At 37.0% G+C, this 26,632-nt stretch overlaps 2 protein-coding genes across 2 annotated transcripts; one reads left to right on the top strand and one right to left on the bottom strand.

The window, feature by feature from the left end:
* Window positions 1-14,819: 14,819 nt before the first annotated feature.
* LOC112733171 (uncharacterized) lies at window positions 14,820-15,737 on the bottom strand. The gene has a single exon (XM_025782043.1). It carries the CDS (start codon window positions 15,735-15,737, stop codon window positions 14,820-14,822), a length of 918 nt encoding a protein of 305 aa, XP_025637828.1.
* Window positions 15,738-21,489: 5,752 nt separating this feature from the next.
* Window positions 21,490-24,933, top strand: LOC112737825 (transcription factor ILR3). Its single transcript, XM_025787952.3, has 5 exons — window positions 21,490-22,151; window positions 23,209-23,271; window positions 23,984-24,061; window positions 24,154-24,316; window positions 24,494-24,933. Exons 1-5 carry the CDS (start codon window positions 22,012-22,014, stop codon window positions 24,758-24,760), a joined length of 711 nt encoding a protein of 236 aa, XP_025643737.1. The 5' UTR covers window positions 21,490-22,011; the 3' UTR covers window positions 24,761-24,933.
* The last annotated feature ends 1,699 nt before the right edge of the window (window positions 24,934-26,632 follow it).

The following is a 26,632-nucleotide window of genomic DNA, read 5'->3' as shown; positions in this document are numbered from 1 at the left end:
TCATTCAGCAACAAACATTATTACATTACAAAACAGCAACAAGTAATCCCTAATCACACTAAACCTGAAATTTCAACAACAGCAAGTAATGCCTAGTCACACTATACCTAAAATTTCAACAAACATTACAAAATAGCAACAACTAATCCCTAGTCAAACTGAACCTGAAATTTCAACAGCAGCAAGTACAACAACAAGTAATCCTTAATCACACTGAACCTGACATTTCAACAGCAGCAAGTAATCCCTAATCACACATTCACACTAAACCTGAAAGTTCAACAAACATTACAACACAGCAATAAGTAATCCCTAGTCACACTGAACTTAAAAATTTCAACAGCAACAAGTAATCCCTAATCACACTAAACCTGAAATTTTAACAAACATTACAAAATAGCATCAAGTAATCCTTAATCCCTAAACAAAAATGTCAACAATGATTTGATTGTCAATTTTAGCAGCAACAAGAAATTTTCAACAAAAATTTCAAGAAGTAAAGAAAGAGTAGCAACACAAAATCAGCAAAAATTAGCAACTTGACAGTTTCACATTAAAAATCAACAAACAGAGGCTCTGAGAGAGAAGACTAAGACACGAACAAGAACTGAAGAAGTGAAAGCAGTGGCACTAAACTTCGACGGAGACATGGACGGCGACCGGGGAGACGATAGCGAGCTGCTCTAAGCCAACAAAACAGAGAAGTCACGGAGGACGGACGGAGGACAGGGGGAAGGAGGACACCGAGCTACAAGAGAGGGCTTGGCCACGGACGACGCTGACAGCACGGACGGCGGCAGCACTGCGGCAGAAATGTTGTAGGGAGAACCTAGGGTTTTGGTTTGGGGATTTAACTTTGCTTCAGAGTAGAGTGATTCACGAATTGGTAGGGGGTTGTTGGGGAAAGGGGTGAGGATGTAAACTGTAAACGCATTAACACAATGTTGGGTTTTTTTTCCCTCAAAAAAATCAAAACAACGTCGTTTATCAAGAACCGGTGGGTTACCGGTCCGGTCCAACCAACCGGTTCCCGGCCGGTTCGGCGGTTTGACAGTGGTTTTCCAAGAGACGGTTATTAGTGATGGATTGAACCGTTTTTACTGCCGATTCTCGGTTGGACTGGTTTAACCGGCCGATCCGGTCCGATTTTCAGAACCTTGCTAGGACCAACTCTAACTTATATAGAAATATGTACAAAAGATACTAGTCCGCTAAAAGTCTATACAAAGCAAGGGAAAAGACTACTACTACTATTACTGCTGGTCATAGATCTCTGGTAGCTGAAAGAACACAAAACGCTGAGCTGAGGTAGAAATAGAATGAGTCATCCTGACATGCCAGTAATGTTGTTCCTGCTTGCCTCCCATCTGCTCTCTCCTTTCCTATCTCAAAAGAACTGGAGTATAGATCAGCCATCATTTGATCGATCCATATCTGTGAGTCCTCCTCCATCGAGGATGATGATGATCTAACGCCCCCAAAGATTCCAAGTCCGTCAACACCTTCCTAAGGTTTGTTGATTGGCTTGGCTGCAGGGGATGGTGATGGAGTAGCGAGCATAGTTACATCGGAGACCACTAGCTTTTGAGCATAATCGAACCATGGTGGGTACTCTGACTAATAGATAATAGGGGATTCCGGCTCAGGCTCCACAATATTCAAAGGGTATGGAGGGAATGGGTACTAGCATGTGCCAAGGTGGAGCTCGGATAGCATGTCGGGGTCAAAGTCTTGACTGAGTAAAAGATGAGAGAATGGGCGGTTTGGAAGGTAATAAGTACGAGTACATGGAGTTCCCTAGAACACTGCGCCTCCCATTGCGGGATCTATGTATCGACCATATGCTGTATATTTAAAGAAGATTATGAATGTCCCCATCTGCGAACATGGAAAAATAAGGGGAGAACCTAAGGTTCCCAATAGGACATTACATGAAAATCCTAAAAGGTCCGCAGCCTAAGTCTAAGCATTCACGAGGTTACTACAGTAATTCACACAAATAAGTACAGTCACAGGTGTATAATAGAATAACAATCACAGATGCAAGCAATTATGAACATAGAAAAATGAAACAACCAATTATGATGAATGTCTGGTCTTATGCAGGCCATGAACTCATGCATCGGTTGACTATCCGCAACCCGACATTACCCTGCCTTACTTCCGAATATGGTTACTTCATTGTGTATAGTTAGCATGCGGGTGCCTCATGAGTTTTCAATAAACCATGTACACTCGCAACACTTTTTGAAAGAATCGTCGAAACATAATGTGCTCACAGTGAGTAACAGCCCATACAATAGGCATCCCCATATTCATATAGTCTTTGACTAGGCAGAATGGAAGTCTGCTATAGCAGGCAGCCTCTAGCACCCTGGGATTTACAGTTTCTCTCTAGAGTAATTTTATTGAAAATCTCCTTTCTTCCCTTTTTAAATAATAACTCTTATGCCCGATTTCTCTTCCTTGATTACTCTAAGCCTTTAGTTGTAAAACCCAAATAATTAATAAATAATTACTCATAAATTAATATTTATTTTAGAAAATTAGAAAATGAATTTTATAGTTTAATATGATAGAGCTAATTAAAATAAAAATTTTGACACCAATTTTAAAGAATTTGGCTCAAGATTGGGCCGAACGGGCCAAACTGATCGAGGGCCCAAACCAAACTCGTGGGCCCAACCGACTCACTTAATAAAGTGAGTTCAGCTCTTTCTCTCTCCATTTTGCATGCTGGAATCGCTGAAGCTCAGCTATAGGAAAGGAAGAACACTTTCCAAAACCTAACCCACACTTAGATAATCAAATCCACTTAACTTTTTTATTCGGAGCTTCGATCGTTGCAACGTTTGTGGCCACGCGACCGCAACGTTGAGCTCTACAAAGCCCAGTACATTATAAGGTATGAAAACTACTTCTATGTTTCAGTTTCCTCCTCCCTAAATTTTGAATTTAATGAATAATTATGTTGAAAATTGTTTAATTTCGGTGTTTGGGTTCGAATTAGCTTGCGAATTTTGTTGGGTATGGCTCACTTGAGTTGTGGGCAAGGTAAGAACCCTAACCCTCTTGTAAAAATTTTGAGATTTTAAGTTTAGAGATTAATTATAGTGATATATGTGGTTTAGATTGAATGTTGTTAGTAAAAAAATCAAGTGGAGGTCAAAACTTGTGATATTGGAGCTTAATTGAGGTCTTGGAAGCTTGGAGTAGGTTTTTGGTGTTGGAAAATCTGTTTGGGAGATGTTGATCCTTGAAAGTTTGAGGAAAAAGTGAAATGGAAGTGTTCCGGGATTGATCGGAAAATCGGTCAAGGTATGATTTCGGTTTCTCGTATTTAAAATGTAATATAATGTGAAAACATAGGCTAGTGACCCTAGGATATGAATTGAATTTGTGATGTTGTTGATTAGTTGAAATGGATAGTATTGATTATGTGGTTATTGATTTTTGAGGGTGTAATTGATGTCCTTGTTGTTGATGCATGTGATTTGTATATGATGATGATTGGTATATATAAAGGTTGATTTGAAGTTGATATTGTACTTGATATGAATATTTGATGTATTATATTGAATATTGTGAAATTGAAAGTATTGGATTAGAATTTGATGAAAATGGAGAATTTGTAGGATGATGGATGTATATGGTGTATTGTTGAACTTGAAATATTAAGTTGAGAATTATGAAGGGTGCTGAATTGGTAAGGGTTTGGGTTGATTTTAAAAAGGGATTGAAATTGGTATGTTTTGAAAATGGAGGTTTTGTAAAGTTTTACAAAAACTATGATTTTGACCAACTTTGGCAGAGCATAACTTGATCTCCGGACCTCCATTTTGTACCAAACTTGTTTAGTAAAGAAAATTTGGTCCGAGATGTTTACACCGTTTAAAGAACGGAGGGAAAATGTTTTGAAATGAGAGAGTTATGCTCGATCAAAGTTTGGTGTACAAAGTTAAAAATTTTGGACTTAGCATCTTTTCAAACTTTTGCTATGCATGTGTACACGAAGGACACACATGACGCAACCAGTGGCTACGGCCTCGAGGTCTCGCATACGCGGGGTGTGTGTCGCATACGCGAGAATGGCATTTTCTTGGTTGCGTACGCCACCACATGGCACGCGACGCGAGCAATCATTTCGGGTTGAAGAGCTCGCATACACGAACCAGTGATGCGTACGCGAGCAGTCCAGTTTTGCCAGGTGTGTACGCGAAAGGGAGCACGCGATGCGAGCATATGCTTTGGGCTATGCTCCTCGCGTACACAAGCCCTTGTTTTTTTGAAACTATGATTTTTGACTTTTAACCCATTCCTCCTGCTTTCAAAACCTTATTTTCTCTTGTTTAAAGCCTGGCAGGTGGATTTTTGGGTAATGAAGTATCATGAGGGCTGTAGGGAAGGTAACTTGTGGATGCAGTAAGGTGTGAATTAGTGATGAATCATGACTAATGATGATTATGTGAGTTTGTTGATGATGATGTTGGAAGTGCTGTTTATGTTATGAGTCGGATGACTGTATATGATAATGAATTATGGCTGGTTATGGATTATGTCATGAGCCGAATGGCTGTATTAATATTGAATTATGGCTGAGTATGAATATGTATAATTATTGATTTTGATAATGTGATTGTGGCACTTCCAAATATCTGAGATACGAGTTTCCCTGGGCAAAAGCAGTGGCTAGCCACCACGTGCTCTAGGTTGAGACTCGATACTCTGCTGCCCCTATGTCGTAAGTGTGGCAGAACACTGTGAAAGTTTCGGATGAGCTCGCCCCCGTGGAATAACGCCGGTGTGTGTGTGTGTGTGTGTGTGTGTGTGTGTGTGTGTGTGTGTTATGTGTTTATGATTGAGAATTACTCGAGTTGGGGATGCACGACAGAGGGACAGTCCAATGGTTAGCTACTAAGACTTGTCGGGTTGGCTTTATAACCGACAGATGAGACTCATCAGCCACTGAGACAGGCATGCATTATATGCATCTATATGTTTGTTTGGTATGCCTTATTTGGATTGCCTAAGTGATTGTATAAACTAATTGCTACCTGTTTACTTGATGTATATGCTTTCTACCTGTGATTTCCTTGCATGTAATAATTGTGTTTGTAACATGTGATTCTGGTAGTAGTTGGGAGGTTCGGAGGAGTTGGAAAGGGGAGTTTTAGATAGACTGAAGACCCTTAACTAGTTGCCTATTTTATTCTATGGTTTAGTTATGTTTATAAGATTTAATTATATGTTGAAAGTTCTAGGATTGCCGTTGGTTTTCCCAAGACATTATATGTTAGATATATGAGCACTGTTACCATGCTGAGAACCTCCGGTTCTCACCCCATGCAGATTTTGTAGTTTTCATATGCAAGACGTGAGGTACCTCGCGAGGCATGCTAGAATCTTCTGATAGCGAAGATCTTTGGGCTTTTGGGGCTTATTTTGGTTATATGTATATATGTATCTACTTATTATCTCCACTATTATGTATATGATGTATTAACTTCCTCTTAGAGGTGATTTTAGAGAAACAGGTTCTGTAAACTTTGCATTTAGGTTCTTTTGGGTTCTCTTATATTTATATATATACACTTATGTGCTCTGGCCGGTTTAGCCTTTGCAAGCTGAGTCTCGAGCTTTGATATTTGTATCCTGGAACTATCTTTTGTTTATATCCATGTTAACTTAATTTTACGTTACTTCGGTTACTTTGTTGCTTCGATTTAACAATTTTGCTTTACCTTTTCCTTCAAAGGTTCCTAGTTATAAATCTTTTTCACTATATTGTATATATAATTTTACTTTTAGAGGTCGTAATGCCTCACCACCTCTGTCTTATGACTTAAGCATAAGGCTTTGTGTGGTAGGGTGTTACATTGGTCACAATTTACCATTTTTTCCCTAGCACTTTATAAATTTCTATTTTTGCCCTTTTTACACTAATCTTCGTTTTAATCATTTTCTTTAGGGTTTTAGCAATTTTTTTACCCCTAATATTAGTATTTTACTATTTTACACTTGTAATTTTTCTAAAAGATCTTTTTACCGCTCATTAAGTTAATTAATCATTTTTATATTTTACTTTAGTCCAAAATTACCATTATGTCTCTAAGTGTTCTATATTTTATCTTTATAGCCTTATTTAGTGTCATAATTTACCAAATTATTCCTAGAACTCTTCTTTGACCAAATTATTCCTAATACTTTTAATTAATACCAATTTTACCCTAGTGACATAAAAGACTATTTTATCCTTCATTAATGTTCTTACTTGTTTAATTACCACCTTTTTCACTTATGTCCTTAACTTTTACTAAAATTTTTATTTAGGCCCGAATTTATTTAATTATAATTTTGACCCAACTTTTTTATATAATTATAATTTTATCCCTAAAACCGCTAAGATCATATTTTTAAGAGTAGCTTATTTTAATTATACTTTTATCCTTCTTTTTATACCAAAATGATTGAAACTCCCTTTGTGCTATACCATACAATTTCAGCGAAATAAACCAGTTTTCTATCCTCTTTTAAACCTTGTTACTCAACACTTTTTATACTTTTAGTGGATGAAATTTCTGGAATTGTAGTTTATTATTTTTCTCTACTTTTAGTGACTTTTAAGGCTTGAAATTTAAATCTCAAGTGCTCCAATAATTTTTGCCTTTTCATACAAGAATCATAAGCATCAAAACTTCATATTTTACATATTTAACAAACCAAAAAAACAGAGATGCTTAATACAATTTCTAGAATTATAGTTTAGGCACAAAATCACCACAAAGCGGCTCATATGAACACAAAATTAAGCACAAAGATATGCTAACCAATCCTAACCCTTACTGTAGCACCTTACGACACAGAATTTTACGCTATAGTTATAAATCAATGGTAACATTACGACATTTAGAAAAGAAAATACATATATAGTTATAGAATGATGTATAACTAAGAGCCCGTAAAGAAAATAAACACTGAAAACCGTTAAATCCACATAGACATGTTAAAGCGATAAACATCGTATACAAAAGTGGAATATATATATATATATATATATATATATATATATATATATATATATATATATATATATATATATATATATATATATAAGTTCAAGTAAAGATCCATAATAGTTACTAGTCTTGATCCGTGAAGAAAAGCATGATAGAATATTACAATACTAGAGAATATACAAAATAGATAACCTATCTCTCCAACAAAAGCCCCTAAGAGGAATTTAAGTTTTACAACAATATATTTTTAAAAGAGGAGAGAACTCTAGAGCAAAAATAAATCTAAAAAAATTCTCTTCGCTTTAGAGTGGGGATGACATGAAAAAGGAGTTTTAGGATATGATATTGTTTTGAGAGTTGACAGAATCTTGAGGATTGGGAGCTGAGATAGGAAGCGTTACCCTCCCCTTATTTTCTTATAGTAATTGAATTTTGAGGGCAAAATTCCTAATTAAGTGGGTATGATGTAAACTCCGGGTAATTAATAAATAATTAATCAATAAATAAATTATTATTCAAAAAAATTAAAAATTAAATTTGATAAGTCAGGCGGATAAAAATAATTAAAATACGAATTTTAACACTAATTTTAAATATTTCGGCCAAAAAATGAGCTAACGGACCGAACCAGTTGGACTGGACCTAAACTAGACCCAAGGCCCAACATATAAATAGCTTAGCTCAGTTTTCTCTCCCCCATAATGACATTAAAGCACGCTGAGAAGAAAGGGGCAGCCATGGAACCCTAGCCTTCATTCCACCTTCAACTTCAATTCCTTCTTGATCTTGCCTGGGAATAGATCGGCTTCAATTCCTCGGAATCGGCCGAGCTATGGGTTGCAAGGTTGAACGTCCGTCTCTTAGAATCCGAGCTTCCTGTCTTTGCTGTTTGTGTGAGAGCACAAGCAATACAAAGAGGGTGGAGTGTACCTGCAAAGGCACTCCAATGCTTAAGTCATTATAATGTTAAATTCAGAACTGTCCTTCAAAGAGATACTTTACCTTTCTTTTATAGATATTTCTTCGTCCATTATATTCTGGGTGATCAATTGTCGGTTTCTGTGATGATTGGTTTTGTAACCGATTTTATCATACCGTTTGAGACGTCGGTTATGATAAGAGCATTGATGTCACCGAGTTATAGCTCATAAGATCCGAGTAGTAACGAAAAATGACGAGTTATGGTGACTGCCAACAACGGTCATGAGGCCGAGTTATAGCTCGTATTAATGGTGACCATATCACAGCCCCCAAGCTTAGCCTGAGGAAAGTTTTTTAATGAAGCAGGTTGAGCTTTTGTGATGAGTTATAAGTCGGTGAAGTGGATTACTGAGTGAGCCTCCAGTTCAACGTACTTCATTAAATGAACTTTGTATTGTGCCACGTGGGAAATCGTGCCCATTTTTTATTGAGGAGAGAGAATGAGTGGTAGCTTCATTAATATTTTGATGGTTTCTAATGCTCCTTTCACCGTTTGATGTGATTGAAGGGTGATATTTGGAACGTTTTCGTTTGTGATTAATTATTTCTACTGATTGGAATTTGGGCGTTTTGGTTTTCTGCTTCTGTTTGAAGAATGAGCAAGAGAGGTATGATTATGTCTGTGTTCTTGTGATTTCTTTCTTCCCTCGTCTCTTTGTATTTCTTGGTTGCATGTTTGTTTTACTGTTTCTGATTGGGTTTGAGAAGGAGAAGAAAGTTAAGATAGATTGGTCTTATGACTGGGTTGGGGATGATGTGAGGTCTCGGGTGTCGTTGTTCTGTGATGAGGCTGCGGTTAAGGAGGTGGATGTGAGTAAGGTAGTGAGGCAGAATTATGGAGTTGGGGTTGAGTTACTGCTATGTAGTGTTAATGATAGGGTTTATCACCGGGGTAGAGGCTTTGAGTTTTTCTATATGCACAACTGTGTTCTTGAAGAGCTGAGAGTTAGGTTACCCTTTACTGATTTCGAATGTCAGGTTTTGAGACAGTTGAACTGTGCTCCGTCGCAGCTTCATCCAAATGGGTGGGCGTTCCTTCGTTCTTTTGAAATTCTAATGGAATTTCTGGAAGAGGTGCCGTCTGTGGACCTGTTCTTTTCGTTATTTCAGGCCAAGGGGGTGTGGAAAGGTGGTTGGATAAATTTCAATAGCACCCCTGGATTTGGCATTTTCAGATTGTACAAATCTTCTTTCAAAGATTTTAAAGAGATGTATTTCAAGGTTAGAGGTCTGGAAAAAGCTTTTCCTTTTTTCGTAGACGAGAATCTGGCTGAGAAGTTCCCATTGTATTGGTGCTCAGAACCTCAAAATATACTCGGACCTGAAGTTATTTCTCCGAGAAATGTTTGTTTGATTGAGTTTCTTGTTGAAAATATTGGTCGGGGAGACCTGATTTCAATGTATGAGCTTCTCAAGTGGGAAGAGGATAAAGATGCTGTTGTAACATATTTGGGTGAGTTATAGGGTTGTTGCTAATGTGTTTATTTCTTTTCGTCATATATCTGATGTTATTTGTGTTTTGTAGGTGGTAAATATCCCGGTGTTTCAACTGCGTCCCTTATGACACGTTTCAAAAATAAGAATCTGGAGAAGGAGGTATCATTTTCTAATACTGAGAAGATTGCTGGGACTGGCGAAGTTACTCAGCCTCGTCAAGGTCGGAGGAAGGTGATTGCGAAAAAAAGAAGGAAGTCCGACCTTGTTGAGTTGTCTGATGATTCTGATGAAAAGGAGTTAGGGGTTCCTCTGGAGGAAATACAAGCTTTTATGGGTAATAAAAAAAGGCTCCATGAAATTTCTGAACAGAGTGAGGCATTTTCTGTGTGGGAAAAAGAGTATCCTTATATGGCTGTGGTGGACGAGTATTGTCAATCGTCGGCTGATGTTTCTCTTGCAAAGGAGGTTGGGGATATGGCTATTGGGCAGTATATGCAGGTAATGGGTGACCGTGTTTGTTTTATTTTTGTTTTCTCTTTGGTAGTCTTATAAACTTTGCTTTATTGCTTTCTTGTTAGGTTGTTGGTCTGCGCCTTGTGAGTCTTGGGCGTAGCCAAGAGTTGAAGTATAAGAGAGTTGTTACAGAGAAAGGAGAGGTTTCTGTTTTGAAGGAAGAGTTGGTTAAGAGTAAAAGTGCTGCTGCCGAACTTCAGGCGTGTTTAACTAAGACCGAGAAGTTATTGAAGGAGACTAAAGATAGTTATGCTAAGGATGTGGAGGATTTGAAGAAAAAGGAAAGTGATTTGGCGAGTATACAATCTCGTCTAATTGAGGTGACTGCCCAATTAAAGGAGTTGGAGAAGAAAAAGGTTGATGAAATTTTGGATTCTTTTGTTGAGGGGTTTGAAAGGGCTTTGTTACAGGCAAAGTTTTTGGTGCCAGAGGCTGATCTGTCCGGGATGGACCCTGGAAAAGTCGTTCGTGATGGCAAGATGGTCGAAGATGATGGTGACGTTGAAGATCAGGCTGATAATGTGTAGTTTTTTATTTGGTTATTTTGTTTTATTCTGTAATGGATAGCTATTTGAACTTTGATGTTTGTTTTTTGGATATTGTTATGGATTTGAATGTGTTTGAATGGTAGTGTTTTCCGTTTAGGGGAAAAGTTGTTTGTTGATTAATAGGAAATGAGGATATTTCATTTCGGTTTGAGATAACTGCCGAGTAGTGGCAGGTTGCGATTTTAGACGATGATTGTCATTTTTCGAGCTATATTGATAATTGGTAGTAATGAGAAAGATAGATTACATGATTGAATAGAATTAGGTGTTATTGATGATAAATTTGTATTTATTTTGAATACAAATTTGCAGGTAGGCTAGCCTCGTTAAAACCTCTCCAAGCAAAACCCTTTGGGACAAAAACTTGGTAGTAGGAAAAAGAGTACTAGCCTGTCCCTGACTTTCAACTATAGAACTTCTTTAGGGAGGATACATTCCAGGTATTGGGTAGTAGTTTACCATCTATTGTTTCGAGTATGTATGCTCCATTGCCGAGAACTTCTGATATTCGGTATGGACCGTCCCAATTTGCTGCGAGCTTTCCATGTGAGGTTGGTTTCCGAGCAGTTTCCGTTTTATGAAATACTAAGTCTCCTTGTATGAAGGATCTGCTTTTAACCGTTTTGTTGTATTGGCGAGCTATTGCTTGTTGTGCTGCGCGTTGCCTTAATGTTGCGATGTTTCTGACTTCTTCGATGGTATCGAGTTCGGTTTTCTGAGCTTCTTCCTGATTGCCGAGCTATGTTCTGAATGAGCTTTGGGAGATTTCCAGTGGTATCATAGCCTCGGAGCCATATACAAGCCTGAACGGTGTTTCCTTTGTTGATGTTTGTTGGATGGTGTTGTATCCCCAAAGGACTTCAGGTATAAGCTCGGCCCAGAGCCCTTTGGCATCATCTAGCTTCTTTTTGAGTGCATGTAGGATGACCTTATTTGCGGCCTCGGCTAGTCCATTTGTTTGAGGATGTTCAACAGAGGCGAAATGCTGTTTTATTTTGAGATTCTGCAAAAAAGATTAAAATTTATGATCGGCGAACTGGCGACCATTGTCAGTTATGATATGTTGAGGTATGCCGAAACGGCAAATAATATTTTTCCAAATGAATGAAATCATTTGCTGGGATGTTATTTTTGCCAAAGGTTGGGCTTCCACCCATTTGGAGAAATAATCAATGCCAACAATGAGAAATTTTACCTAGCCCGGTGCCGTAGGGAACGGACCGAGTATATCTAAACCCCATCTGTTAAATGGCCAACTGATGTCTGAATGATGTAATTGCTCTGCGGGTATGTGTATCAGTGGTGTGTGTCTTTGGCAATTGTTACATGACCGGATTTTTTGTTGGCAATCCTGGTTCAAAGTAGGCCAGAAGAATCCAGCTCGGAGGACCTTTGATGCTAAGCTCCGAGCACCTGTATGTGTGCCATAGATTCCTTCATGTGCCTCGGCTAATGATATCTCAGCTTCCGATTTGTTAAGGCATTTGAGTAGAGGCCGAGTATAACCTCGTCGGTACAGTGTCCCGTTGAATATTGTGAAGGAAGATGCCTGTCGTCGGAACTTTTTATTGTTCTCGACCCCTTCTGGTATAGTACCTATTTGTAGATAGTGTATAAAGTCGTCTCTCCAGTCTTTTACCTGTGTAACACTTAACATATTTGTCAGAGTAACAGTGGGTGATGTTATGGTGAACTGTTGCAGTGTAGATAACTCGGACTGTGTACTGCCGAGTTTAGATAAGATGTCTGCCCTTTGATTTTGTTCGCGTGGTATATGTTCGATTTCAAATTTGGCAAATTTTGTTGATAATTTCTTTACTAATAGCAGATATTTAGAGAGGAGAGAATCTTTTACCTGAAAAAGGTCGTTTACCTACTGTACCACTAATAAAGAATCACAATATACCTTGATCGCTGAGATTTGGAGATCTAGACAAAGTCGGAGTCCAGCGATTAATGCTTCATATTCGGATTGGTTGTTGCTGGTTTTGAAAGCTAAGCGTATTGAATGTTCCAATATGAATCCGTCCTCGGCCTCCAGGCGGATTCCTGCTCCGCAGCCCCCATTATTTGAAGAGTCGTCTACATACAAAGTCCATTGTTTTGCATGATCTTCCTCTGATGGTATTGTGAGCTCGGCGATGAAATCTGCGAGGAATTGGGACTTGATTGGTCCTATGGATTGGTATCTGATATTGAACTCAGATAATTCGACTGCCCATTTGATAAGTCTTCCTGCAATTTCTGGTTTGTGTAATACTTGTCTTAGTGGGTGATCGGTTTTGACATGTATAACGTGGCTCTGGAAGTAAGGTCGGAGACGGCGGGCCGAAAATATCAGTGCTAGGGCGAGCTTCTCTATCCGTGGATAATTTAGCTCGGCGTGCTGGAGAGTTTTACTGACGAAATATATCGGATGCTGAACTTTGTTTCTTTCTGTAACAAGGGCCGAACTTATCGCCCAATCAGTAATTGACAGATATAGAAATAAGTCTTCCCCTTGTAGGGGATTTTGCAAAATCGGCGGTTGTGAGAGAGTTGTTTTTAGTTTTGAAAAGGCTTTCTCACAATCGTCGTTCCACTCGAATCTGTTTTTCTTTTTAATTATTTGGAAAAAAGGAATAGAAGTGGATGCTAGGCAAGGAACAAATCTGGAAAGTGCGGCAAGTCGTCCTGTGAGGCGCTGAACTTCTTTGACTGTTTTAGGGCTGGACATGTCCAGCACTGCTCGGCATTTGTCTGGATTTGCCTCTATTCCCCTGCATGTTAGTAAGAACCCTAAGAACTTACCCCCTTGAACGGCGAATGCACATTTCTCGGGGTTGAGGCGCATATTGTACTGGCGAATTTGGCCGAAAATTTCTGTAAGGTCGCTGATGTAACTATGTCCGACTTTTGTTTTGGCGACCATGTCATCGATATAGACTTCGATATTTCTGCCGATCTGTTTGGCGAACACTTTATCCATAAGGCGTTGGTAAGTTGCACCTGCGTTCTTTAATCCAAATGGCATAACTTTATAACAATAGTTACCGAAATCAGTGATAAAAGCCGTTTTATTTTGATCGGAGGGGTGCATGAGTATTTGATTATACCCTGAGTATGCATCCATAAAACTTAAAGTAGCATAACCTGAGGCGTTATCTACTAAAGAGTCTATGGATGGTAGAGGGTAAGAATCCTTTGGGCATGCTTTGTTTAAATCAGTGAAGTCGACGCACATGCGCCACTTACCGTTTTGTTTTCTTACCATTACCACATTGGCTAACCAGGTAGTGAATCTGATTTCTTTGATAAATTCTGCGTTGATGAGCTTTTGGGTTTCTTCTAGTGACGCTTTCTTTTTCTCCTCTCCGAGTTTTCTTTTCTTCTGTTGTACCGGTCTTGCCGCCGAGTTTATTGCTAGTTTATGACTGATAATTTGGGGGTCGATGCCGGGCATGTCTGAAGGTGTCCACGCAAAAAGGTCGGCTTGTTCTTGCAGGAAGGTCGTTATGGCCTGTAACTCAAATTTGTTGATTGATGTACCTACGTAAGTGAATTTGTTAGGGTCATTATTAAAATAGACTTTTTGTAGGTCGTCGGAAGGTTGTGGTCGTTCGAGAAAATCAGCTCTTGGGTCAAGGTCGGCTAGTGAGTGGCCGTTTTGCTTAAGGTCGATATTGTTGACTTGTTGAGTTGAGCGGTTTTGGAATTCCATGCTGATGTTGTAACATTGTCGTGCCTCTTTATGATCCCCGTGGATTGTTACAACCTGATCGTGCTGCAGTGGAAACTTAACACAGAGATGAACTGTAGAAACAATGGCGCCGAACTTGTTCAAGAAAGGTCGGCCAAGAATAAGGTTATATGGACTGAAACAATCAACAACTAAATATTGAATATCATTAGTTTTTGAAAGAGGATGCTCACCCAGTGTGGTTTGTAACCACACTAACCCTAGTATTGGAACTCGTTCTCTTGAGAATCCAACCAAGTCTCCTCCTGTGGATTGTAGCATGTTGTCGCTGAGCTTCATTTTTTGAAATGTGGAGTAGAACAGAACATCGGCACTGCTCCCGGGATCCAAGAGCACTTTTTTTACTAACAGATCCCCTAGCTGAAGGGTGACTACCACAGGGTCGTCTAAATTTTGTATGCTAGAGTTGAAGTCGGCGTGTGTGAAAGTGACTTCTGGTTGTTGATGGTTGATTGTTGCGTCTTGCTGTGGTCCGTTTACCGAGCATATTGCTCGGAACGACCGTTTCCTTGCCGAATTCGAATATCCTCCACTAGCGTATCCTCTTGAAATACAATTGATTATACCTCGTAGTCTTTCATATTGTCATGGAGATGCCTTCTCTTTTCCTTGGTTTTGTTCAGAGAGGTCGGTTGTTGTGGAGCTAGATCCGCGCTTTTGTATGTGACCCCCGATGTATTTGTCGAGGTGTCCTTGTCTTGCCAGTCGCTCTAAAAGGTCTTTGGCGACCACGCAGTCATCAGTATTGTGACCGTGTTTTTGGTGGAAGGTGCAATACTTCGACTTGTCAACGTTCTTTGCATCTTGGTAAGTACCGGCTTTTCTTGGTGGCTTGATCAGTTTTGAATTCAAGATCTCTTTGATTATGTCTTCTCTCTTAGTGTTAAACTGCGTATAAGAATCAAATCGAGGTGTTAGTTTAAAACTCTTCTTAGGGGTTGAGCTCTTATCATCTTCTCGAAAATGTGACTTGTCAGACTTCCGAGCTTGTCTGAGCTCCTCGATATCAATTTGTCCCTTTGCCTTCTCGCGAAATTCTGCTAGAGTCTTCGGCTTGGCTACCGCGATTGTCTCCTGGAACTTTCCGGGTCGAAGGCCGCTTTTAATTGTGTGTAGATGGACCTCGGGGTGGAGGTCTGGTATACTGATTGCGACCTTGGTGAAGCGGGTCATGTAGTCCTTTAAGCTTTCGTTCGGTCCTTGCTTGATAGTATTCAAGTAATCGGAATCGTGCAAGTATATTGCAGATCTGGCGAAATGTTCTTCAAATAACTTCACCAACTGCTGAAACTGTGAAATGGAACCTGCAGGCAAAGCACACAACCAATCAAGTGCAGGGCCATCTAAATAATTTGGAAAACAACGACATAAAACTGTATCTGATGCACCATTGACGATCATTATTGATCGGAATTTCTTTAGAAACTTCTTCGGGTCTCCGAGTCCGTCATAAGGCGTGAGGGTCAGTGGCAGAGTGAACCTCTTCGGCAGTTCGAAGTTCATCACTTCTTCCGTGAAGGGACCTACAAGGTCGTCAGCCTCTTCTTTTTCATCTTCGGGTTGTTGCTCTTCGCCTCGAGCAGTCTCCGAGACATGAGAGGGTTAGGACTGATGTTCCTCGTTTTCTGTCTGCTGGCGATGAGCATCGTTGTGCTTAATCCGAGCGTGGTTTAGTTCGGCGATCTGGGCAGCCATTATTTGGTTCTCGTCGGCCATTCGTTGATTGGCTTGCTGTAGCTCAGCTACCATTCGCATGAGTTCGGATAGTGGAGGAGGCGGCACGTCAGCCATGGATACAGATGAAGGTGATGGGACCAAAAGAAAAAATATGATCTTCTCGGCCCCACGGTGGGCGCCAATTGATCTTGCCTGGGAATAGATCGGCTTCAATTCCTCAGAATCGGCCGAGCTATGGGTTGCAAGGTTGAACGTCCGTCTCTTAGAATCTGAGCTTCCTGTCTTTGCTGTTTGTGTGAGAGCACGAGCAATACAAAGAGGGTGTAGTGTACCTGCAAAGGCACTCCAATGCTTAAGTAAGTATAATGTTAAATTCAGAATTGTCCTTCAAAGAGATACTTTACCTTTCTTTTATAGATATTTCTTCGTCCGTTACATTCTGGGTGATCAATTGTCAGTTTCTGTGATGATTGGTTTTGTAACCGAATTTATCATACCGTTTGAGACGTCGGTTATGATAAGAGCATTGATGTCACCGAGTTATAGCTCATAATATCCGAGCAGTAACGGAAAATGACGAGTTATGGTGACTGCCAATAACAGTCATGAGGCCGAGTTATAGCTCGTATTAATGGTGACCATATCACTTCTAATTTTCAATTCGGAGCTCCAATTGACGAACCGTCAGCGGCCACATGTTCGTCTTAGAGTCTCCTTTAATTCTAACCAAACATTGTGGTAAGGAACTATAATTTTTGTGCCCAGATCTCTATTTCCCTCTTTTTCACGTTTTTAGTTTGGGGATTGAAGGATTTTGATGATTTTGATGATTTAGGTGAACTCTAGCAATGGAAAATCACTGAGTTTAGTCCAATTAACCCGTGGAAAATGGTAAAAAAATCTTAATCCATGTAAATTATTAAATTAGTGATCCCTATGTTTATTATTGTGATATTGTGTGGATTAGATTGTGTTTCTTGTTAATGTGGAGTTTAATTGGTAGTTTGGAATGAAGTTCCGGTGGATGAGCTTATGAAATTGACGTTGGAGGCTTGAAGCATGTGGAAAGAGAGGCATTTTAAGGTATTCCAAGCTTAGAGAGGAATCGACCAATGTATGATTTTGGTTTTTCGTACTTAATGTTAAATGTCGTATGAAAAGTTAGGCTAGTGGCCATAAAATAGGCTTGAATGCTTTGAATTGTTGAGTTTGGTGGGTTATATATATATATATAATTTATGATGATGATTGTTAATGGTTAGTGATCAAACATGAAGATTACGAATAAATGTGTACGTTGACATGTTGAGATATATGAATTGTATATGTTGATGATTTGATGATTATGACGTGATGATAATTGTTGATGTTGGTGATTTTTGGTGATAATTAAGAACGTGGAATGTGAATTGATTTGAGAAATTGGGTGTGGAATGGTTGAAGAAGGATGAGAGGTAATTGTTAGTGATTTTTTTATTGTAATTGAAGTAAATTGGATTGAGGATTTTGGAAAACTAGTGTTTGGAAGCTTTTGGTAAAAGCTTATTTTTAACCAAAGTCGGTGGGCCATAACTTGGCTTCCGGGACTCCCAAATTTATGAAACTTATTTTGAATGAAAATTGGGTCTGTGAAGTTTATAGCGTTTGAAGAACGGACCAAAAACGATTTTTAACGAAAAAGTTGTGCACTTTCGAAGTTGGGTGTGTAAAACTGATTTTCTGCAACTTAACAGCTTTTGAAGGATTTTGGACGCATGCGTACGTGACATGCCATGCGTACACGAGCATATTATGCCAGCTTTGTACAAGTTGCGTTTTCGAGTTTTAAACCATTTCTCTAGGCTTTCAAACATTTATAACACTTGTTTAGGGACCGTTAGCAAGCTTTTAAGCTTTAGAACAAGGGTAAATAGGTTAAATGAGTTAAGAGAATGTTGAGAAAGATTTGCAGAGTAATGACTAAGTAATGAGATGTTGGTAATGTTGAGAAAGAAATAATTGATAAAGATAATGATAACAATAATAAAATTTGACTGAATTGAGAGATGATTAATAAAGTTATTGACTATAAAGGAATTGGAGGTGGAGGGTGAACTTGAACATGAAATTGAATTTGATTGAGATATATGTGATCATGTAAGAGGCAGTGGCATTGTCCACTTGCTCCGGGTAAGAAGTGAGACTCCGGGTAAGATGCATTGGTGTTGTCCACTTGCTTCAGGTAAGAGATGAGGAAGGAGACTTGAGAAGAGATGATTGAATATGATTTTGGGGATAATGATTATGATTGAAAAGTGCGATGGACACTATATCCCAAGAGTGTGTTGCACATTATATCCTTGATAGATGGTGACTGTGACTATAATGAGGTGGATTGAGGAATGATCAGGTTAAGTTGCGATTATGCTTGTGAGATTGGTTATGTATAATCTGTTCCGCTTTTGTTGTATCATTTTCTCTCTATTTGTAAAGTGTGTCGGGCACTATATCCCATGAGTGTGATGTGTATTATATCCCAAGATTGTGGCAGGTATTATATCCCAAGAGTGTGGCGAATATTATATCCCAATACTGTGGGAACACTTTATCCCAAGAAATGCGGTGGGAACTATATCCCATGAGTGTGATGGGCACTTTATCCCAAGAGTGTGACAGACACTATATCCAAAGAGTGTGGATGCATGTCAGAGAGACGATATCCGGATTAACTACCGTGTGTGTCGAGTTCTGGCAAAATAACCAACACGTGAGCTCATGGCCAGTAGAAAAGGCATTCATCATATGCATTTGTATGTTTTGTATAAGGGTGCATTTGTTTTGACTTGCCTAATTGCTTATATGTTGTTAACTGCTATCTGATCTGTTTGCAGTAACTGTTATCTATACTTGTATTTTCCTTGATTGTATTGTATGTCTTTGCAATTGAAAGATCCCTCATGCTGGTAGAGGTGAGGCTGAGGGTTATTCCACCGATGATTCGGAGGGTTGGAAGAGACAGAAAGTGAAATATTGGGTTACAGTTAGATTAGAACTTGAATATCTTAGAGAGTTTTACCAAATTTCTGGTTTAGTTAGATCTTAAGTTTAAATCTGAGTGTCGAAGTTCTAAGAATGCATCTGGCTTTCCCAAGACCTTTTATATTAACTTTGCGGGCACCTTTACCATGTTGAGAACCCCTAAGTTCTCATTCCATACATATATTGTTGTTTTTCAGATGCAGGTTGGGAGGCACCTCTCTGAGTGTCTAGAGACTTTGAAGAAGCGAAGAACTATATTTGGGTTTAGCATTCTGGTTGTACTTATTTATATGTATGTTCATAGTTGTTCTCCGCACCTTGTATTTTGTATTTTGTCCCTCTTAGAGGTTGATATGGAGAAACAGGTATTTATTCTGTAGTTCGAGTCGTATTTTGGTTGTATATATATATATATATATATATATATATATATATATATATATATATATATATATATATATATATATATATATATATATATATATATATATATATATACATACATACATACATACTCTGGCTAGCCTTAACTTCGCAGGTCGAGTTTGGAGCTTGATCTCTGTATCTTGGAACTCTAATATTTATACTTATGCTTCTATCCTTTCTTTTGATTCTTGTTTATCCATTTATGCGTTTCTTTGCGAGTGTGACCCGATTTTCGATTTTTGTCTCTGCTTAACTTATTCTTCAAGGCTCCTAGCTACATTTTCCGTGTTATATATGTACGTATTTTATTTTTAGAAGTCGTAGTGCCTTGCCACCTCTAATTTACATCCTAGGCATAAAGCTCTGCGTGGTAGGGTGTTACATGCATCCCCAGGAGGAATTATCATCGAGGAATGATATGAAACAAAGGAGAGTGTCTTCTCACATTCTCCTGGAGGTATAGGCCGTGCCATATAAAACAACGGAAAGTGTTGTCCCACTTAAAGGAGAGTGCCTTCTCACCTTGTAACCAGAGAGAGACTATGATACAACAATAGGGAATCCTCAACCTAACGCGTTCACACCATAATCAGAACTTGAATCGAAGGAAATCCTCCACCTTCGTGTAAATGATCCTCTAAAAGAATAGACGTAATTAAACAATTGTGTAAAATATTTTATACTGTTAGAACGTTAAAATTATACTCTAATTTGTATCTAAAAGTATAAAATAAAAATATATATTAAATTAATTTAATAAAAAAATAAAATATAAATGTAGAATTATTTAATTAATAAATTTATTTAGTCGAAATTTATATCCTTGAATTTCTTTTCTACTCAACTTTAATATTTACTAGTAAATTAAAAAATTTTGTATTAAACATGTATTTTGATAATTAGTTCTCAAATATAAATTAGATTAAAAGTTATTTAAAACAATAACACATTTTGTATTTTTATTTATCAAAGTAACAAATTTTATTATTATTATTATTATTTAAAAATAATTTTTGGTCTCTTTTAATTAAATGATTGAATAATTATTAAGTAATCTATAAAATATATAATGAGGATATGAAAAATTAGGTGCATAAATTTTTTTAAAATACCATTTATCGTACATAATTTATAAAAAACATGTTTCACATTCATTATTGATTAAAAGATAATAAATTTATCATCTTGATTAATCTCATTTATTATTATTATTATTATTATTATTATTATTATTATTATTATTATTATTATCTAATCACATTATTATTTATCAATATATCAATATTTATAATGAATAAATACAATTTTATTTAATATTTAATATTTTCATATTATTTATTTTTATGCTTTAATATATTTATAAAAAATTATTATTTTTATATGCTACATATTATTTATATTGTTTAAAATTTTTAGATCCGTCACTTTTTATATCTCCTTTTAACATCACGATTTACTCTTTGATCGCTTGGTTATAAATATGTCGCTTATAATCACGATTTATGTTAATTCTTTTTCTGTTATTTTAAACAAAAAATTTATATATAAAAAAAGGACATGGAAATAATTAAGATGATCATGATTTTGTTTTATTTTTATTTTATTCATGTGAAAAACCCACAACTAACGGATCTAGTCATCTAGTGTCAGGTATGGCAAAACTAATAAATTATTTTAGGAAAATAAGTTTTTGAGAAAAATCCAAATCAACCCCTGCGACAACGAGACCCTTGATAAAAAAAAATTCCAACTCGACCCCTGACAAAAAAAAAACCCAACTCGGTCCTGATAATTACCTCGAAAGGACAACGAAGTCTTTGTGCCAAAAAAAATTAATGTTATTTTTTTGGCACAGAGGCTAATCAGTCCCAAAAAAAATTATCAGAAATCGAATTTGGTGTTTTTTTTTTTTTGGGCCTCGTTGTCCTTTTGAGATAATTGTCAGGAGTTGGATGGGATATTCACTCTAAATTTTTGCGCTTGTTCGGTTTTTCTTCAAAAAATATTGCCCTATCATATTTTTTTTGGTCAGATTACCCTATCTAATAAAACACAAACTCATGGATTTTAGCTCAAGTCCAACCTAAGCCCAAGTCAAAGTCAGTGTCAAGCCTGAGAGTGGTTTTGTCCTTGAAGGCCGACGACGAGGAAATTTTCATCCACATTACCAAATACCCACCACACCCCACGTGCTATTCGCCACCTATTTTTATTTATTTTCATCCTTCACTCATTCACCCACGCACACGGATTCCCTCTTTTCCCAGAAACCAGACAGATACACACAAAAGTGGCAAAACAATAAATATAAAATTAACAAAATCTCTTTTAAGTTTTAACAAGTGATTATATTATATATTTATATGCACATAGAAAGTCTTAATAAAAACTCTCAATTTTTTACTTTTTGATATTGAAATATTAAATAATACATTGAGATATTTGCGACACTATTTAGCTAATTCGTTAATAATATATAAGAATACTTAAAAACAAAAAAAAAAACTATTACGTTTTCTGCGAAATTTAAAACGTGCAAACATAAACAACCACCCTTTGCCCCTGTTTGTTTCCCAGGAAAATCACGACACCAAAGATTCCCCACCAACCGCCGCCGGGAAAAGAAAATTCCGGGAGAGCCTCTTCATCTTCAAGAATGGCTTCCCGGGAAAGCACTAACTGGCTTTTCGATTACGCTTTGATTGACGATATTCCCGTCCACGATGCCACTTTCGCTGCTCCTTCCTCCGGTTTCAATTGGCCTTCCAACGCCATCAATGGTTCTTCAAATGTCGGGTACTCTAAGAATTTCGTGTTTTTTGTTTTAATTTCTTTTTTATTTTAAAACTTCTTCCTTTTTTATGTTGAACTTGCCCTCTCTGATTTTGCCCCCTTTGTCAAGATTGGTAATTAGGGTTTGCTTCATTTTGCGTAACTGTGTATGCTAATGCTATAACGTTACGCCTTTTTGGTCTGGTTTTGTAATTTTGAGCCCTTTTTCGATTTAATTTCTTAGTTCAGACACTATGATCTGTGATTTTTTTGTTGTTGCTGTGTGTGCTTGGAATTACTACTTAAGATGCGGTTTTTATTGGTGCTTCAGCTTTTACATTGCTTGAACTATCGTAGTAAACCATTTTACCATCACGAGATTCTGCATTTGATTTCTATACACTGTAAACTCGAACACAGTATTTTGGTGGGAATTGATTATGAGAGACATGCGTATTTTATCGGCCAATTTTCCTTCTTTTGGGTACAAAAGTGGAGGGGATTGAGTGTGTAGGGTTAATAGTATATAATTAAGGTAGTTCTTTTGTAAAGCCTTAGAGGCTATGGAATAAGGATTGGTTTTTTTATTCATTTTTTTCAAGTAGTTTTTTGTTGTAATGTATGTTAATTAACCTTTCATTTTTCAGAACAAATAAATTTGTGAAATCTAAGGCAGATACCTTTTTTTTGTGCGAGTGGGGTACTCACGTTATGCATTGTGCATTTTCATTTTTCACATTTTCATGTTTGATCCTTTATGTAATTCTTTTAATCCCAGTACGATGTTCTTGTTCTCCTGCTTCTACCTCCCTTAACCAAACACACCCTTAACGTTAAATTTGGATTAAGATATTTAGAACTGTGACTCAGACTGCTATTGGGATGGGTGTATCTCAAAAGTATTGCTTTAACCGATTTCCATGGTAACATATTAGAAAGAAGCTAATCTACATGTGATGATGTTATTTAAAGCTTTTTTTTCTCCTTCATGACAGTATGATACTATATACGTCCGCCCATTCCCTTTCCATAAAAGAACATTTTTGACTTAGTTCTTGTTTGCAATATTATCTGCTCGTAGTGTTGAAATTGATGGCTCGTTGGGCGATTCTGATGGTATCAAAGAATCTGGTTCAAAGAAGAGGTACACAATTTATTTTTTAGTATTTTGTTTTCATTGAAAATAGAAATATACCAATCAAAGATGGAAACAGAATCATCACGTGTAGCTACTAAACAATCTTATTCTGTAATGGTAACCTGTTCTTTTCCAAGTCTAGTTTGTTAAAGATTTAGATCGAAAGGCAGGATTGGTTGTTTCAATATTTTTCTTTCTGTAGTTTACTCCTTTTTCTTTTATCTTTTTAACAATAATCAAGCAGTCACGCATAAGTACTGAAAACTTGATAGATGTCTAGCTGAGTCAAAGTGACAAACAAATTCTATTCTTTTGCTCAACGTATAATGTATTCTATTCTAGTACAATTAAATAACATTACTCCATCTAGACTCCATATAATTCAATTTCTTCTGCTACTTTCTTGACATCATTGTTCTTTGTCAGTATTGAATACATTTTTTTGTGTCTTAATATTTAAAACCCAAAGTGTCCAATTACCTGCCATTTCTTTAGGCACTTCTGACTTTTCTGAATCCCCCGCAGTCACCTATTGTGCCCCCCTCTCTAACCAGGCCCAATAGGGTTTTCAATAATGCAGCAAGAAGAATAACCATGTCCTATTCCACTAGATGTCTCCGAGTAACCACATAAAAAAGAAATGGAACCCCAGAAGTCAAAGAATCCAATTCAGATAGTCTAACCCCAGGAGGATTTTCTTGTTAATTTTCTGTTGTAGGGGCAGATCTGAGTCATGTGCTCCTTCTAGCTCCAAGGCATGTAGGGAGAAATTGCGGAGGGATAGGCTTAATGACAAGTAAACTACCTACTTTCTCTCTTTTTGTTTATATTATCTTGTTGGTATATGTTTAAGCTTGTTGCTATGGTTGACTCGTGATTAATGGTTAGGTTTGTTGAATTAGGCTCCATTTTGGAGCCTGGAAGGCCTCCTAAAACTGACAAGGCTGCTATTCTGATTGATGCCGTCAGAATGGTGACACAATTACGGGGCGAAGCCCAAAAGTTGAAAGACTCAAATATGGGTCTACAAGAAAAGATTAAAGAGCTGAAGGTGAAGACTAGGTTCATATTTTATATTAATCTATAAATAAATTCCTCCCAAGAGCTTATGGAGTCTAGATGACTGAGTTTTCTGCCTTAAAATTAACACTATGTCTTATCCATGACCAAAAGCCATGTACACCACAAACTAACTTGTCCGTGAATTCTATTTCTCTCTGCTGTGCAGGCTGAGAAGAATGAACTTCGTGACGAGAAACAGAGACTCAAGGCAGAGAAAGAAAAGTTGGAGCAGCAGCTGAAATCTATGAGTGCACAACCTAGTTTCATGGCGCCTCCTACTGCGATCCCTGCTGCATTTGCTCCTCAAGGTCAAGTCCCCGGCAACAAGCTGGTTCCTATCATCAGCTATCCAGGAATGGCAATGTGGCAATTCATGCCCCCTGCTGCAGTTGATACCTCGCAGGATCATGTACTCCGCCCACCAGTTGCCTAATTTGGCACTGTACAATGGCCTCAATTTTGGCCCAAAGTTGTATCCATTTACACCCCATACCTTCTTGGCTTTCTTAGTTATTTGCTAAATGTTCTAACTGTACTGTGCTGGCTTCTGACTGGATTTGTCTTATGATATACTATTATGAAGTAATGTTCTTGTTTGCTTGTAAATGTTAATAAGATTATCTAGCTATCTTCTTATGAATGAACACGATATATGAATGCAATACAAATATACAATACAATGTTGGCACGGGAATACCTAATATTAAAAATTATAAGACAAGATACAGTTATAGTACGTAAAATTAACATAAAATATAATGATTTTAAATTAATACAAATTAACGTAAACATTAAAATTTACTTATTCTTCTGATTTTAATGAGTTTTCTCTTTTAATTATGATAAAACTATAAATTGTAAAAGTTTTTATATTACAGTAATATATGTATTTCATCTACAACATCATTTAACATGTATTAGTCTATCAAATAATACAGTAGCTACTTTGAAATACTGGTGCTACATTGCTATATTGGTACTATACCATATCTGTGTTTTGAGAATTTTTTTTGAAATTTTTAATGGTTGCTGTGGAGATCTTCTGAGTCTAGTAGAAAATAACAGTTTTAGTTTATGTTTATAAAATTGGAAGAATTGTTAACCTCAGTAAAAATGCTATTTAACATTGGTGGCAGTTTTAGTTTAGGTTTGTAAAATTAGAAGAATTGTTAACCTCAGTAAAAATGCTATCTAACATTGGTGGCTCTAACGCAGCAATGATGTTTTTGGTTCAAATGATCGTGCTCTCTATTTTATAGCATTTATTGTACTCTCTGTTTTGAAATATCTCTATTTTGTAATATTTATTTCAAAATGTTCAACTTAGTATATAAAATCATAATGCAACTCTAAACTTCCAACTCACGGTCAAAAGTCAAAATCAAGATGTTACAATTGCGCAAGCCTTAGAGCTAAAGGCACTATTTGAAAGAATTCAGAAAAAGAAACAAAAATACCTGCACGTGTGGGGAATGTATCTGTTTAAATAATATGACATGAAGTGATTTTTTTTCTTTCTTCAATTGTTTAGTAAAATATGATATTTTATTATTTAATATTTTTTTTATATTTTTTCTTAATATCATTTAAAAAATATAAGGTAAAAGATTACACCTTACCAAATAATTGAGAGAATCCATTTACAACATAGCATGATTTATGTTTTTTTTAATGAAATATGAAGCACCACAATTTGAGTACTTGACTAGAAAAAAAATTTTTTTTGTCCATTGTCATAATCAAATTGTGTTTATTTGTAAAACAAGTTTAACAAAGAAAAAATTATTATGATTTGAATCTTTTAGTAAGATTTTAGATTGATTTAGTTTATTTGTTATGATTTTAATCTTATTTGGGTAATCTTGTTTTAGTCTTGTTTGGGTAATCTTGCTTATTAAGCATTTGAACCATTTAAAACTAAGTTATTCTCCCTCGTTATTTTTTATTTAGTTTACTACAATGATTGAAAAAAGGTTTGTACCACTAAAAGTGTGTATCCTTTCAAGATAATTCAAAGAATCAAGTGATGATGACTAGAGAATGGTTTTTTAAGGTTCACATGACTCTCGCTATTAGGGGCGGCAACGGGGCGGGTAGGGGCGGATTTTTGCTCTACTCCCGCTCCGCCGTACAAGAATCCACACAGAATTCGTCCCGTTTCTATCCGCGGATAGTAAAACGCTGAACCCTAACCCGCCGCCTCTGCGGGTACCCGCCCCTATCCGCCCCTATAATTATTAAAATCTAATAAATAAAATTAAATTTCAAAATTTATATAACTATCATCACATACATAACATAAATT

The sequence above is a fragment of the Arachis hypogaea genome, chromosome 13 (assembly GCF_003086295.3).
Source record: "Arachis hypogaea cultivar Tifrunner chromosome 13, arahy.Tifrunner.gnm2.J5K5, whole genome shotgun sequence".
NCBI lineage: Eukaryota > Viridiplantae > Streptophyta > Magnoliopsida > Fabales > Fabaceae > Arachis > Arachis hypogaea.
Note: the sequence above shows the minus strand (reverse complement) of the source record. Positions and strands in the feature narration are given on the sequence as shown.

What these genes read in the sequence shown, in the direction of transcription:
- LOC112733171 (XM_025782043.1), bottom strand. Translation starts at nt 15,737, where the DNA reads ATGAACTTCGAACTGCCGAAGAGGTTCACTCTGCCACTGACCCTCACG.
- LOC112737825 (XM_025787952.3), top strand. Translation starts at nt 22,012, where the DNA reads ATGGCTTCCCGGGAAAGCACTAACTGGCTTTTCGATTACGCTTTGATT. An exon ending in AATGGTTCTTCAAATGTCGG is followed by an intron (nt 22,152 to 23,208) that starts GTACTCTAAGAA and finishes ATCTGCTCGTAG; the next exon opens with TGTTGAAATTGATGGCTCGT. An exon ending in AGGGATAGGCTTAATGACAA is followed by an intron (nt 24,062 to 24,153) that starts GTAAACTACCTA and finishes ATTAATGGTTAG; the next exon opens with GTTTGTTGAATTAGGCTCCA.